The sequence below is a fragment of the Equus quagga genome, chromosome 19 (assembly GCF_021613505.1).
Source record: "Equus quagga isolate Etosha38 chromosome 19, UCLA_HA_Equagga_1.0, whole genome shotgun sequence".
Taxonomy (NCBI): Eukaryota; Metazoa; Chordata; class Mammalia; order Perissodactyla; family Equidae; genus Equus; species Equus quagga.
Window position 1 is genome coordinate 16,901,040 of NC_060285.1, and position 15,287 is coordinate 16,916,326.

The 15,287-nt window shown below is 51.0% G+C and overlaps 1 protein-coding gene across 2 annotated transcripts in view; it reads left to right on the top strand.

The window, feature by feature from the left end:
• Window positions 1-836: 836 nt before the first annotated feature.
• NUAK1 (NUAK family kinase 1) overlaps window positions 837-15,287 on the top strand; it is a 70,794-nt gene continuing 56,343 nt past the window's right edge. The window contains exons 1-2 of one of the 2 annotated variants that reach the window (XM_046646297.1): window positions 984-1,108; window positions 11,404-11,563. Coding sequence is in view for 1 of the 2 variants with exons in the window: in XM_046646296.1 (XP_046502252.1) it covers window positions 851-1,108 (258 nt within the window). In the remaining variant the exon portion in view is untranslated. Of the gene's footprint in view, window positions 1,109-11,403; window positions 11,564-15,287 lie in introns of both variants that reach the window. The other variant, XM_046646296.1, reaches the window with a different exon arrangement.

Sequence of the window (15,287 nt, forward strand, 5' to 3'; positions counted from 1 at the left end):
CCGCCGCGACACCCGAAAGAAAATGAAGGGGCGCCCGGACCCGGGCCCCCCCCGGCCGGATCGCGAGCGGGCCCCGGCGGCCCCCAGCTCGGCGCGCTCTCGCTTCCCCGGGCCCGGGGCTCAGCGAGCCGCCGCCGCCCGGGCGCGAGCAGGAAGGGAAGCCGAGCGGCCGGAGCAGGCGGCGGCGGCGGCGACGGGCCCGCGGTAGCTGCGGCGGGCGAGCCCGGGGAGGGGGCGCCCGGGCTTGGAACCCCCCCGTCCCCATCCCGGCCGAGCGAGGACAAAGCCCCCTGGCCGCCGCTGCGGCCTACACCGCGCGGCACAAAGGGCGCGTCGCGACACGCGCCCATCCCCCTCCCACCGCGGGGTGGCCCGGGGCCCCAGGGGCGGCGGTGAGGTGGGGAAGCCCCGGGCACGCCGCCCCTCGCGCCCCTCCCCGGGGCCCGGCGAGCGCGCCGTCCCCGCCCCCGCCCGTCTGCCGTCCTCCGGGGGAGGGGTCGGGGGGCGCGGCGCCCCACATAACACTCCTCCTCCGGCGCGCGGAGCCACCCCTCTTCCCTCCCTCCCGCGAACACCACCGCCTCCCCTGCCACCGCCGCCACCTCGCCCGCCGATCCGCAGCTCGCCGCGGCCGGTGGGCGGTGCGCGGACCGTGCGCGCCGGCGGCGCCAGATGTGCCGTCCCCGCCGCCGCCAGTGACCGAGCCGCAGCCTGAGCGGGATCGGGCCGCCTCCCCGATGCTGCGGGGGCGACCTTGAGCGCACCCCGGCTTGCCTCCACGGGGACCCCGACTCCCCGAGCGCTGCGCCCGGTCCTGCCCTCTCCAGCCCGGCTCGCCCCGCGTTTAGACATGGAGGGGGCCGCTGCACCCGCGGCTGGGGACGGCCCCGACTTGGGGCCGGGGGCGCCGGGCTCTCTCCCGGAGGCGGGGACGGGGGCGACTGCAGCCCCCGCAGCAGCGGCGGCCCCGGAGCCCAGGAAGCCGCACGGGGTGAAGCGGCATCACCACAAGCACAACTTGAAGCACCGCTACGAGCTGCAGGAGACCCTGGGTAAAGGCACCTATGGCAAAGTCAAGAGGGCCACCGAGAGGTTTTCGGGCCGAGTGGTGAGTGGGGAGAACCCTGAGGGGCGCGGACTGGACAGGGCTGGGGACCGAGGGCGCGCGGGGTGGGGGTCTTGGGCACGGAGGCTTTCTTGTCCGGGAAGGGGTTTCCCGGGACCCCCCAGACAGACTCCTCGCTCTCCCCCCAGCTCCCCGCGACTCAGGCGTGTCTCTCTCCCGAAACACTTGTTACATCCTGTCTGCGCATATTTTGGGGGTTTTTATCCCAGCAGCAAAGTAGTGTTTATGATTTGCAAACACTTTGCAACGTTGGGACCAGCGGATTCTCCCTCGCGGGCACGCATTCAGACCGTGCCCTGGAATGCCTTATTGCTCTAACTCCAGACAGACCCACATCCTCAGCTCAGAGCTGGTCCCCCAAGTCCAATGTCCTATGGATGAATGCGACTCCCTCTCCCCTTGCATCCTCCCTTCTACTCCTCATCACCCCGGTGCTGCCGTCTGCTGCAAGGGAGGGCAGGCTTCTGCCTGTTTTTAAGAGTGAAGGTTAGGGAGCAAAAGCGAAGGCTGCTGCACGCCTGAGGGTTGTGACAGTTAGCGTATGGCTTCTGGGAGGACTGAAATGCCCAGGGCATAGGGAGCCGCACAGACGCTGAGTTGCAGGGACTCAACTGCATTTCAGGTCCTGACTGCAGGGCTACTAAGTTTCTTAAGGGGTCTGGCACAGCTGCCCCACGCTTTGTGACAGCTGAAATCCTGCCAGAGTCCCAGCACCATTTGCACATCCCCAGGGAGCACCTTCAGTGCCTTGGGGTCTCTGCATTGTCCCAGACTTGGTTTGTTGTCATTTTCCTTTCTGCAGAACAGGCACTTGAAATCCACACTGCTTGTGGCTAGCGGGCTGGGTTCAAAGTGACTGTTCCAGAAAGATTTTGTGTGGTGTGTGGCAAAAAATTAACATGGTTCTTTGATTTGAAGCATGTTAGATGTATTTTAGTCGATTTAGAGCCAAAGTCAGGAACTCATTATAGGACTCCTTGTGTACACTTTTGGGGGTGTTTCGGGGCCCAGGGTTGCTTATAAACTTAAATGACCACAGGGAAAAAGCAAAATGAACTGTCAAATGAAGTTGTAGGTTGATGCTGATCTATTGCTTTTGCATCTGTGCAGCATCAGTTCTCTGGAAAAAATGGGGCACCAATCGGAAGGTTCAGCCCCCCCAATTCTCAAATATTTGGATGCTTGGAGAACTCCCTCATTCTAAGCTTCACTGTTTGGGTTGATACAACTTTATCCCCTAGCTTAAAAAAAAAAAGTCTTGTTATAGGTTAATTGGAAATTTGAGACGTTGTATTTTTAAGCTGTCTCCCATAAAGAAATTCTACAGCAAGCAAGTCGTTGAGAATTCACTATGCGCAGGTGCCATTTTTGTAGGTTGAAAATTTTAAGGAGGAGATAGTTGTAAAGATGACCTTCCGAGGAACAGCCGTGCGGGTTTGTGGAGGAAGAGGTTGAGAAACGTGCACTTCATTCATGCTTTCCTTCTGAGGTGATATTCCCCAGGCTGGACGTTGAATAAGCAAAAACGAAGCTTAGCTCCTTGCTCATGTTGTCTTAATAGCTGTTGAAGAATCGCACTGGGAAGTTGGAAAGCGGAATAATGAAAAACAGACGCGCTTCGAGCTGCAGGTTGAGGATGTGAGCTCGTGAAGGGTTGAGTGGTAAGGGTGTGTCTGGGCTCTGTGAGGGGACACAGAAGCCTGAAAGCTGGGGAGCTGCTGCAAACTGGAAGAGTGAAACCTTGTCTCATGGCAGACACCTTTCTGAGCTTCAGTGGGGCTTCCTGTCAGGCATTCCTCTGGCTGCCTGATCCCCAGACTAGGTTACAGCGAAAGGGATTGCATCAGTAGACCGGAGCCTGCCTTTCTCTTGTGGTGGGTGTCTCTTTCATTTGCAGAAACTCCGAACATTCCGTCGGGATTTAGCAGAAGGACCACTAGGGGGCGCCCTGAGAACGGAAGAGGCTCGTTTCTCTGCCGCCAGACTTGAGTCTTGCTGTTATTGTCCATCTCTAGTGCGGTTTCCCATTGTGCTATTAATTTCAGCTAAATCTCTTGTTTTACTCAAAAATTATGTAAAGATTTTGAATCCGGTGGCAGATCCAGGCCCGGAAGCTGGCAATCCCCAAACTGCTTTCTATTCGATAGATAAGTTTTGAACGTTAGCAGAGTCAGCTGGTGAAAACCTTGCAGTAAACAGATGGGAAAACTGAGGTCGGGTGATGGGCAGGCCGCCTTGGCCTTGAGTCCTCCCCTTGCTGAGCGCACTGCTCTCAGATGGTGTGAGAACTTAAGTGAGAAACAGGGATTGTCAGGTGGAAAATTCCCTGTGCCTGGCTCGACAGAAAATAAAACAAACACGTAAAAAATTGGTCAGCAAGTTGTTCTTGCCTGTACAGTGCCTGGTGACTCAGAATCCGTCAAGAGCAGCAAGACGTTTTCATCTGAAGTGTGGACTTGGAGTTTTCCTCAGTTTCTAAGGATTCACGAAATATCTACAGCTTGCTTTTGAGGGGCAATTAAGGAGACTTGAGAGAGTGAAGTCTCTGTTCTGCCTTTTCAATCTTCAGGTAGAATTCCAAAGTGGTGTTTTGTTTCTGTTTGTCCCCATGCCTTTTATGGCACCTCTCAAGAGGAGCAGTGGCTTGAAGCCGCCTTGCCAGTGTGAGTGGCCAAAGTCCGGGGCGTGAGATGCTATGGGATCAGCATGCCTGTTGAAAGCAGCTCACAGACAGAGAAGTGTTTAAAAATGAGAATGTTGTGGCTTTTGATTGCACGTCTGGAAGGGCCTTCTGAGTCAAACACAACACCACACGCCATCACCTTCTATGTTCTGTGAAAGGCAGTTCCGGAGAGAGCTGCAGTATCAGGAACTTGGAGTCTGCCCCCTGCGTGGTCCGGGCATCCTCCCCTCTTCATTCCCCAATGTGGTCTTGTGGCCTCTGCCTGACATGTCCATGAGACCAGGACTCAAAGTGGGTTGTTCCAGAGATTAGCAAGCCTAACAATGAGGCTCTCTTGCAAAAGGGCTAAGAGCCCTGCCTTAGGTTCCTATCCTGACTGATCCTTTACTGCTTTGTGACCTTGCATCGGCTATGTCACTTTTTTTTTTTTAAAGATTTTATTTTTTTTTCCTTTTTCTCCCCAAAGCCCCCCGTACATAGTTGTATATTCTTTGTTGTGGGTCCTTCTAGTTGTAGCATGTGGGACGCTGCCTCAGCGTGGTTTGATGAGCAGTGCCATGTCCGTGCCCAGGATTCGAACCAACGAAACACTGGGCCGCCTGCAGCGGAGCGCACAGACTTAACCACTCAGCCACGGGGCCGGCCCCCGGCTATGTCACTTTTTAAAACCTCAGCTTCCTCATCTGTAAAATGGGCTGCTGATAGTACCAACTTCGCGGACTTGTTCTAAGCGCAGAATGATCTATAGAAAGCCTCAAAAGGGGAAATTAGCCAATGTCATTCCCTCTTTTAGCAGATGTTTTTCTCATCTCCCTTGGACTTTCATTTAGATTTAAGACCATCAGAGAGACATGATGCATTGGACAATTAGCCTTGTATCACTGAGAGAGAGGTAGGGGGAAATAATAGACTTTTCAGGTTAATTAGGGAATATGAGGTTAATTAGGGAAATGGGCCCATAGGAAGCCAAGACAATCAGCCAGATTCTGATAAGATCTGAACACATCTCTCAAGCCTTGAATTTGGGCTTTGTTTATTGCACAACTTCTGTTTTGATACAATATTGGGCAGGGCTGTGGAGAGGAGCTCCTCTGTCATAACATGGTGTGCATTTTCTTTGAGCCAAGCTCCCTGGACCTTCAGGCTGCACAAAGTATTGCCAAAACCCCCAAACCAAAAACAACATTTTGGCGAGAGGTATCATGTGATCACCTCACCGTCAAGGGCCAAGTTCAACTTTCCCTCTGCACCAGGTTTTCTCCTGTGAGCAGGATATGGTGGGGCATGAGTGGGAGGCAAGGTCTCTGGGAGGGAGGGGTCCGGCATGGGAGTGGAGGACTGGTGGGCAGAGTGTGCCCCCAGTTTGCCATGATGTCCCCAGGTACCAGAGCTCTAGACTAGGTAATGGGGCATCTTCACTCAGCAAGGGAAGTGATTTGACCAGAAATGGGTGTTTTAAGCACTGGCCCAAGGTTATTCACAGCCTGGTGCTGGAAAAACCACAGATCAGGGGCCCAATTTAGTAAGCTGGCCTGCCGTGCCAGGGGGTGTGTGGCTGCTGTATACACGGTGGCTGAGGTGCCATGTTGCGGCTGAGGCCCAAACCCAGTTTCAGGGAGTAAGGGACGTTGGCAAACGTTTGGTCCAAATGTCTCATCCTGGAGGTGGGGGAAGTAAGGCATGGAAGTGTTAAGTGACTTTCCTGAGGTTGCCCAGCTGGTAGGTGACTGAGCGGGGTCTAAGCAACCTGATTCTAGAGTTAGTATTTTTCCATCACTCATGTAATAAATCTTTACAAGAGCAAGACATGATCCTCACTCTTAAAGAGCTTCTCATCTAGTAGCAAAGATGAAATGTACTTACAAATATTGAGCTAATTCTGTTCAGTTGAACAAAGATTTATTGCCATCTGCCATATACTTCTCACTATGTTATTCATGGGACATAGACGTGAATAAACCCGAGGAGCTTATGTCTGCTGGAAGAGACAGTGTGAGCAGTGCCTAGGCCGTGGGTCCCTCTTCTCTGCAGGACTCTCTTATTTCAGATGATTTTCAAGTTGGAGCGTAGCTCCTTGAAGCTTGGTCCATTAAATTGCGTTTGATCCTGGACAGGAACACCCCTCCCCGTATTGCCACTGCTGCTATTATTGCTACCAGCTGACATTGTTAAGAGCTTGGGGTGTGTCGCACCCTGCTAAGTGCTCTACAGACATTTTCTCTCACTTAATCCTCACAACCACCCCAGGAGGTATGCACACTAGTTAGGTCCATTTAACAGAAGGGGTAAAAGATGCTTAGGGAGATAAAGTCCTTTGCCCAGGGCCATACACCTAGCCGGTGTCAAACAAGTCTATCTATTTTGAAGCCCATTGCTGCAGAGAAATGGAGAACATTCCTTCTGTTACACAGCTGGTGACCTCTGGCCTTGGGTGTGGTACTTCACTCTCGGTACAAGAAGACCAGCTAAGGGATGCTTCTTTTTCTGGGGAGTTTCTTGTTGCTGCTCAGGAAGGGGATGAAGAGAAGGGGCCGTGGAGTACTTACTGTAGGATTGAGGGGGCAAGCGCTGTTGAAGATGGCCCTTGATTAGGGTTTCAGAAGACTGAAATATGGGGCATCTCAGGCAGAGAGAAGCTTCCAGGTGGGCGGGCCAGATTGCTTGGAATGCAGAGTTTGTGCTGTGACAGAGTAGGAGGCAAGATTGGTAAGATGGGATGAGGGTAACAATAATAGTTAATAATGATGATACTATTAGCTGATACTTCTTGAGTGCTTATAACATGCCAGGTACATATTAACTGATTTAATCCTTGTAACAATCCTGTTATGGTCCCATTTTCTGGATGAAGAAACTGAGCCACAGAGAGGTTTACTAGCCTGCCCAAGGTCACATGCAGCAGCAGAGTCAGGGTTAGGACCCAGGCAGTGTGACGGCAGAGGCCTTGACCGTCTCCCTTCCTCTGGGGGGTCCAGCTGGGTTCTGCTCTCAGCGGGGCTCTGAGCCCTTCTATCTGGTGTGCTGGCTTGGAGCAGGAGGCCAGCCTGGAGGTTTTCCCAAGATCTGAGGTGTGAGAAGATAAGGATGGGAACCACATGAGGGATGAGAAATATGTCTGCTTCTGGCGAACTCTCCCCTTGTGGGGCCTTGACTGTGTTTCAGTGAATCAGGGAGCTCTCTACCTGGACACGCACTGAGTTCTTTGTTCCTTAAGCAGCCTCAGATTCTAGAATCTGTAGGGGGCCTGGAGAGGTCAGTTGTTCACTTCCCTATCTGCAGACAGAAGTGCACGCACACCACGCCACGACCTCTGCATGGTGCTTCCTCCTGGGAGGCAGCAGGAGATAAGGGTGGGTCCCTGTGTCTTGTCTGTTGGTAAGCCCTGTCTAACCATCTGGAACCTACTCTCAGCACCTGGCATAGTGCCAGGCACGTAGTAGGTCCTCAGCAAAGGCTTGAAGGATGGAACTGAAGTGAATACATCGAGCAGGGGACTCTGTTAGGAGATGTAGAGGGTGCAGGTCATCATCCCTGATCTCAAGGAACTTTCCGATTTGTCGGGAAGGAGACACCATGGCTGGAAATGAATGGCAGGTTACGTAGCAAAGTCCGCGAAGCCAGGCAGACCCCTCCGTGCACGAATTCCCCTTCTGTTACATTTGCATGCATACGTTAGGGAGGGAGAGACATCTATCCAGGGCTGGTCGGCTTTCTGGCCCTGGCTTCCTGTCCTCAGTGGCTCTGGAGTCAGACAGCATAAGTCTCATTTGTCTTTCCCACATGAAAGTCCTGGAGCATCTGTAAGTTATGATTTGTGAAGTATCTGCTTTAAAGCAGAATGCATTTATCATCGCGCTGGCCCAGACGACACTGTACAGTGCAGGAATGAGGAGATCCCGGGCTCTGGAATAGGAGGGGCCGAGCCAGATGACCCACCCATGAGTGGAGTCTGGCTGTATTGATAAAATTCTCTGGAAACGGCCCAGGAGCAGCCAGATGTTGACTTCGCGGCAAGGCTCTTCGGTGCACTTTTAACTGCATGTTAAAACAGGGATGGGCAGTTCCACTCCTGGATCTGCCTGCGAGAAATGCAAACACATGTCCACACAGAAACTTGCTCACCAAGGTTCACAGCAGCATGATTCCTGAGAGCCCCAAAGTAGAAGCAACCCAAATGTCCATCAGTGGATGAATAGATAAATAAAATATGGAACGTTCATTTTATTTATGGAATATTGTTTGTGATCCATTCCATAATTTTATTTATGGAATATTTATAGATTATTATTCAGCAATAAAACGAAATGAAATACTGACACATGCTACAACATGGATGAAGCTTGAAAACATTATGCTAAGTGAAAGAAAAGATCGTATATTGTATGATTCCATTTCTATGAAATGTAGGTGAATCCAGAGAGACGGAAAATAGGTTAATGGTTGCCTAGGGCTAGGGTGGGTTGGCAGTAAATTGGGAGTGGCTGCTAATGGGTATGGGGTTCCTTTTTGGGGTGACGAGAATGTTCTAAAACTGTTTGTGGTGATGATAGTACAACTCCGTGAATATACTAAAAACCCCTGAACTGTACATTTTAAATGGGTGAATTGTGTGATAGATGAATTCTCTCTCCATAAAGCTGTTATTAAAAAAAAAACCCTGGGGCTTGGAGTGGTGGGTGGGGAGTGGGGATGGGGGTGGAAGCCCATATCTATCAGGCCCCTGAGATTCCAACCTGTGGGTCCCCATAACTCTCAGACTCATTTTGTGAAAGGAATGGAAAGCGGCATGCTGTGTGCCGTGTTCCAGAGGGAGCCTTGGATCCACACCACCTGGGTCTGCATTCTGTTCCAGCCGCTGATGACTGTGTGATCTCGAGCTGATCACTTATCTCCGTCAAACTTCTGTCTCTCATCTAGGGCTCATCATAGTTCTCATTTTATGGGTTGCTGAGAGGGTTCAGTACGATGACGCTATGTGACTGAGCCTTTAGCCCAGTGCCTGGCACATAGTGGGTGCATAATAAATGTAGCCAGGCCCATTGCTAATCTAAAAGGCACATCTGTCTGAATTAGAAACAGGCCTCCTTCTAGGTGGATGAGTTTGAGAAGGCTCCCCTCCTGGCCTGAAGCAGCCCCCAGACTGGTGGCTCCGTGAGGAATGAGTGGGCTGGAGGCCTTTCACTTGCCCCTCAACCCGGCACCTTGTGTGTGGATGACCTGCAGGGTCCTGTTTGGAGCCCTGGTGGCGCCTTGCATCCTTCTTTGTATTAGCTGTCACTCATCACCAAGTGGCTAAAGTGTCCCCATCATGAAGACACAACATAATTTGGAGGTAGGCACCCCTTTTCCTTTCAGTCTAGCAATAAACCAGCTGTACTTAATGAGTGCTTACCTATGTGCCCAGGACTGTGGGAGATGTCAGAGGACGGTATAAGTCCTGCCATTGAGATACCTAGAATTTAGTGGGGGCGTGTCATTTATGCATCTGGAATAATCTGAGGACAACACGTGGTTGTATATAGATGAGGTGTAGAGGGAGAAACCACGGCTGTCCCGTCAGACAGGCTTGGGTTTAGATTCCTCCCCGCCACTCAGCAGCCGGAGGATCTGCAGGCTGCCTGTGTTCTCCGAGCTTCTGTTCCCTTATCTAGAAAATGTGGCCACCAGTATCCTACCAAGTGGGGTCGCCATGAGAAATAGGGTTTGGAAGCTTCAAGCGCAGAGCCTGGTGTATAGTAGCTCTTGAAAGCTAGACTAGTAGTAGTATTTTAGTGAGAGGTACTAGCATCGAGCCCTTGGTGGTCTTCTTATCTCGGATCGTGGATTTCCCTGCTTAAAACCCTCCCATGGGTTGCGTGGGAACGAAACTCTGGATTTGCCATGTCCTTCAAGGCTCCTGCCTGGATGTCCAACTCCCACTCCCTTATTCCTCTGTCTCAGCCCTGTGTCTGTTTCCTTTGGAGCATGTTAACCATGTGGATTTAATGATTTGTCTGTCTACGCCCTCCCTTCTCTCCCCCATTAGAAGGGAAGCAGGGGCGCTATCTTACTCACCCCTGCACCCTGGCCTGTAGCTGGGGGCCAGGCATATGGTGCTCAGTAAGTGTGAAGGAAGGAAGGAATGAATGAATGAATGTATGAATGAACAACTGCATGAAGAATGCACCAGCAATCCTGCGCAGAGTAGTTCTGTGAAGGTGGGAGGCAGCAAGGACTCCCAGGAGGAGGCCCCTTGGAACTCCATCCTCCTCCTTTCCCGGGTCACCTCTCTCCTCCCCGCCGTGTGGACACCATTGGCAAGTGCCTCTCAAGTGTGCCATGGCTGGAGAGGAAGAGGGGCCTGCTTCCCAGCCTTGGCCTCTGCTCCCCCAGTTCTTTGCAACTCATGGCCTCCTTGAGTTGCTCCCATATTTTTCATCTTCCCCCAGAGACTCCAGCCCCCTGTCTACGGAGCCCTGGTGATCAGCTCTGCAGAGCAGGCAAGCTTTCCATGCGAATTGCAAGGTTTTTAAAACATTTTCTCCTTGGGTTGTAAATCAGGTACTTAAAGAATTGTAAACCGGTTGGAGTGTGGAGTTCATGTATGTCTGGAAAAAACGCCATCATGATTTGCCTTTTAAACTCGAGAAAAGAATTCCACTTTGTTTACTTTCATTAGAGATACTGAGAGGCCACACCAGGTTCTCGGGTGGGGGGAAAGTGCTAAGAGGCGACTGTGATAGGTTCCCTGCTTCCCGGAACTGGAGGAGAATGATGGTGTTCAGGTGGCTCAGGAGCACCTTGAATCTTTTTGGCCAAAGGGCAATTTCCCAGTAACAAAAGGGGAATTGCTTCTTTGTCTTGGTATTGCCTATGGGCCCATTCCCTCCCTGTTCCCTCCAGCTTGTGTCAAGCTCCTCATATTCATGTGGCTCAAAGGCAGCTGATGGCTGCAGGTTAGAAGGAATCCTTGCTGGCTGTCGTCATTCCGTTGTGAATTGGGCCCAGTTCATGTAGGATTCACCCCGGCTGCCAAAGGACACTTGTTTCCCAATCTTCTACAGGATGGTGGGAGGGAAGTGGGCGATCCAATCTAGGACTCTAACAGGGAGCCTGGGGTGGTTGTAAGCATGCCTCTGGAGACAGGCTGCCTGGGTTTGAGAGCCCCCGACCCTTGAACCTCCTGTGTAAACTTGAGATGGTCAGCTTGACTCAGTTTCTTCATCTGTGAAATGGAAGTGGCTGTGAGGATAAATGTGGAGTTCTTAGAAAAGTGTGGGGCCCACAGCGAATGTTCTCTAAGTGCCGTTCTTGGGAGGAGCCCTTTTGAGAAAGGCAGGATGGCTCTTGGCCGTCTTTGCACCTTGGGCAGCCTGGGCACAGAGCATTGCACATAGTAGGTGCCCCTGTGTGGAACTGCCTTCCTTCACCTGTAAATTAAGGGCTGAGCCAAAATGTTCTCCAAGATCCCCGCCAGCTCATGGAAGAGAATCCTGGGATTCGCTGAATGGAATTGGTGAAGTGTAGACTTCATTTCCTGTTGCCTAGTTTTTGGCAGAATGACTTCTTGTTGGGGAGAAGGGGAAGTACCTTCAGTTCTCAAAATCCTTTTCAGATTGTTGGCGCAAGCTTTGCCAAGCGTCAGGAGGGTCTCCCTAGTGGTGTCAGCGGCGTGCGGAGACCCTCTAACCTTCTCCTAAGCCCTGCTTCCCCCGGATGTGAAGGCGTTCCCGTGCAGCTCAAGGCAGGCCCTGCGTTTTAAGCACGTCTGTGAGGTGGGTTCCGAACGAGGCTCTGTGTGGGAGAGAAAATTCTCACTTTCAAAGAAAGTATCAGTTTTCTCATCTGTAAAATGGGATGATGGTAGGAGACCTGCCTTCTAGGTTCTTGTAAGTCTCAGGGACGGTGCTGAGAACAGTGCCTGGCCTGTGGCCAGTTCTCAATAAATGTTAGCTGTTATTATTTGGGATTCAGAGGAGGGCAGGCTCATGTTCTGCTGGGTTGCTTCTTCCTTAGATACTTAGTTTTGGGGGCTTTGCTTTTGGTCCCAGTGAGGCCAGAGCCTTGTGACTGCCTCTGCTCTGGGTTGTGCATTTGGGCCTCCCTGGAGATGCCCTTGTTTCTCTCTGTGACTTTAGCAGTGTGGGGGATTCAGCATCTGCGGAAAGCTCAGCTTCTTCGTCTTGGTGACACAGGAGGTGGAGGCAAGACTTCGGATAAGAAAAAGACTAAGGAGGGGCCCTCTACCCAGGGCAGGGGATGTTTTGGGCAGTCTCACTTAAAAGGAAGACTTGACTAATGTGTTTCCTACTGTTTCGTCCTTAAAGATGAAATCAATCAAGCAAGCTCTCCTTCATGGAGCACTTTATATTTGCCGGACCTTGGGGTAAGTGCACTGCCTGCGTCATCTCACTGACTTCCTGGTCGTCCTTAGACCCATCGAATGAGAACGATGCTGTCAGGATCCCCACTTTACTGCAAAGTGCCACAGTATTTATAACCTGGGATGATGGCAGGAGTGAAACTCACATCTGTCTGAGCTCCGGCTACGAGCCCACACAGTTTCCCAAGAAGGAGGAGAAATATCTCTGTCATTTTTCTCTTGTGGCAGGTGTTCCTTCTGCCTCTCCCAGGTAGCTCGTTTAGTAATATTCGTTAGATATTTGGTGAGCTTCTTCTCTGTGCCAGGAACTGTGCTACATGCTGGGGGGACCACAGGGAACAAGATATGACCTCTGCCCCAAAAGAACTCAGCCACCTCTTGGTTCTAGAATGTGCGTCTACTGCTTGTCATTTCTAGATCCCCATCCTTGTGGTCCACACTTACCCCTCCTTGCTGACCCATTTAAAGAGATGAATTCTCTATTGTATTTTGTTTTTTTTTTTTTTTTTTGAGGAAGATTAGCCCTGAGCTAACTACTGCCACTCCTCTTTTTGCTGAGGAAGACTGGCCCTGAGCTAACATCCATGCCCATCTTCCTCTACTTTATATGTGGGACGCCTACCACCGCATGGCTTTCAAGCAGTGCCATGTCCGCACCCAGGATCTGAACCAGCGAACCCTGGGCTGCTGAGAAGCCGAACACACGCACTTAAACACTGCGCCACCAGGCTGGCCCCCTATTGTTTTTTTTTTTCTTTAATCTCCTAGAATTTCATTCCTTTGTATCAAGGACATCCAGTATTCAGCCTTGATTTTCTCAGTATCAGTTAAAAGAGATGGCCAGCAAGCTTCGAGAAGCTCTCATTGGTCCTTAATGCAACATTATTACTTTGTATAGTTCTTGGTAGATTTGAAAGTGAACTCTTTCTCCAACTAGCAAAAGCAGTGGGAGGGAAGAGGCTGCTCCCCGGTTGACCTGGTGAGTTCAGAGCCCAGCACTGGACGGTGTTGGATGGCAGGGCGGGGCAGTGATGTGCTTGCTCCAGGGAGAAGCCCGCTTTGCATCTTCCTCGTGGTTAATTGATATCTGTTTCCCAGGCAGAGTCAAATGGAATGCTCAGGGAGGGAGCCGATGTGTGAGTGGGCGTGCAAGCAGCTGGTAGCAGAAATCCTGGAGAGGGTAGGCTTCAGTGGAAATCTCCACTGAGTCCTGTGCACCTTCTTGAATGTGCAGGAAGGTCCGGAGCAGGAGGATCCTTTCTCTCACAGTCATCATAGGAGGACACATTTATTGAGTGACGAGTGTGTGCTAGGCGCTGTTCTAACTACTTTACACCCTTCTCTCCTTTGACCCTGCATTATTAGTATGTTCATTGTGCAGATGAGGAAGGAGAGGCTTAGAGAGGTCAAATGACTTGCCCAAAGTCACAGAGCTGGGATTTAGAGATGGGCTGTCTGATTTCAGGGTCATGGTCATAACCACTGGGCGCCATGGCCTCTTGGGTATGGATTCTTGGAAGCTTCTGCAGTTTCCGGCTGCGGTTCTTCACCCACACACGGGATGGTTGAGTGCTGTTGAACCCGGACATAAAGCTCAGCGAAGTTGTCTCCAGTCTTGTGAAAATAGCAACTGGAGGAACTTTCTCCCATGATCTCAGTTATTCTGTGTCTTACTAATGTAGGTCCTCTCGATGCCTAATTCCGTGCCTGGCACACAATAAGAGTGCAATAAATATTTGATGAATGGCTGTGGAGTATTATGAGTCTGGGGACGTTTTCAGGAGACTTGGGGGCCAGCCCCACCATTGCCGCAACTTGAGGTGTGTGACCTTGGGCAAGATGCTGTGTCCCTTCTATGGCTTCAATTAACTTACCTTTGAGATGAGAGCTCTGGGACAGATTTCTGTTTCAGGATTCATTATTCATTCAACAAATATTTATTGAGTGCCTGCCATATGTCAGACACCACTCTGCTCTGGGTGATAGAGAGAGTGTGACAACGGGATAGATGAGGTTCCTGCTCTCTTGGAGCTTACATTCCAGCCTGGAACCTTCCAGATTCTGCATTTGATGAGTCTTCATGTCTTCTCCCCACATCGCTTCAAAGCACTATGGCTGAAGCCTCCCTTGTTTATCTTCCTTCCCTAGAAGGCATGTTCCACCAGAGCAGGGATTTTCATCAATTTGGATTACCAGTGTCTCCCAAATGCCCATGACAGTGCCTGGTAAGCAGATATTGGTGACATGCATGCATGCATGAGCGCCTGAATGAATGGTTGTGGTATCTCTCTTGCTAATGAAATCTCAGGATATAAAATTCTAGGGCTAAAGCCCAAGAAGAAAGTTAAGGAGCAAAAGTACCATTTTCCAGGAAAAACAGCGTCTTTATAAAGGCAAGATGCAGCCGAGATCAGGACGGTTTATTATCCCTGCTAGCTGAGGGATTAGGGAGTCAGGCACGATTCCTCGATTTTTCCTCTGGTGATGCTTTTTGCAAACCACAGAGAGAACCAAACAAAAACAAAAACTCTCCCATCTTCCCCCCTCCTTTCCTTCAGGCAGAAAAAACACTTGCTTCTTAAAACAGCTCATGAAGGAAAAAATTATAACAAATATTTTGCATTTCTCTGGTGGCGGCACAGTCTGAATTCCTTTCAGCTCCACAATGAGTTCTAATTTTATGAAATGTTTGGATTAGCCACCAATTTTCCGGTGGAATTTAGGAGGCTTGTGTTCGTACTTATGCTTGAAGTGGAGGAATCTCATAAAATCCATGCAGCGTCTCAGGCCCAGTGGGACGTTCTAGCCAAGGACAAAATGACCATCAGCGAATGACAGGGGAGAGAGAGATCTCTCTGGCAGCTGTGGGCAGGCTTTATGGAGAGTGGTGTGTTCCTGAACCACAGTCCCTGGGGCTTGGCCGGGCCGCATACCACTTCCAACTGATCATGGGCTATAAAAATTCCAGCCCAAGTACAATGCCTTGTACCTGACCTTGTTCTTTCAGTTCTCGGAGCCAGAGAACGTTCGGGCATCCGGTAATTGGGTGAGAGGCATTTGATAACACATGGTGCTGTGTACTCCCCACCCCTCCCCCCCCGCCCATCGCACATACT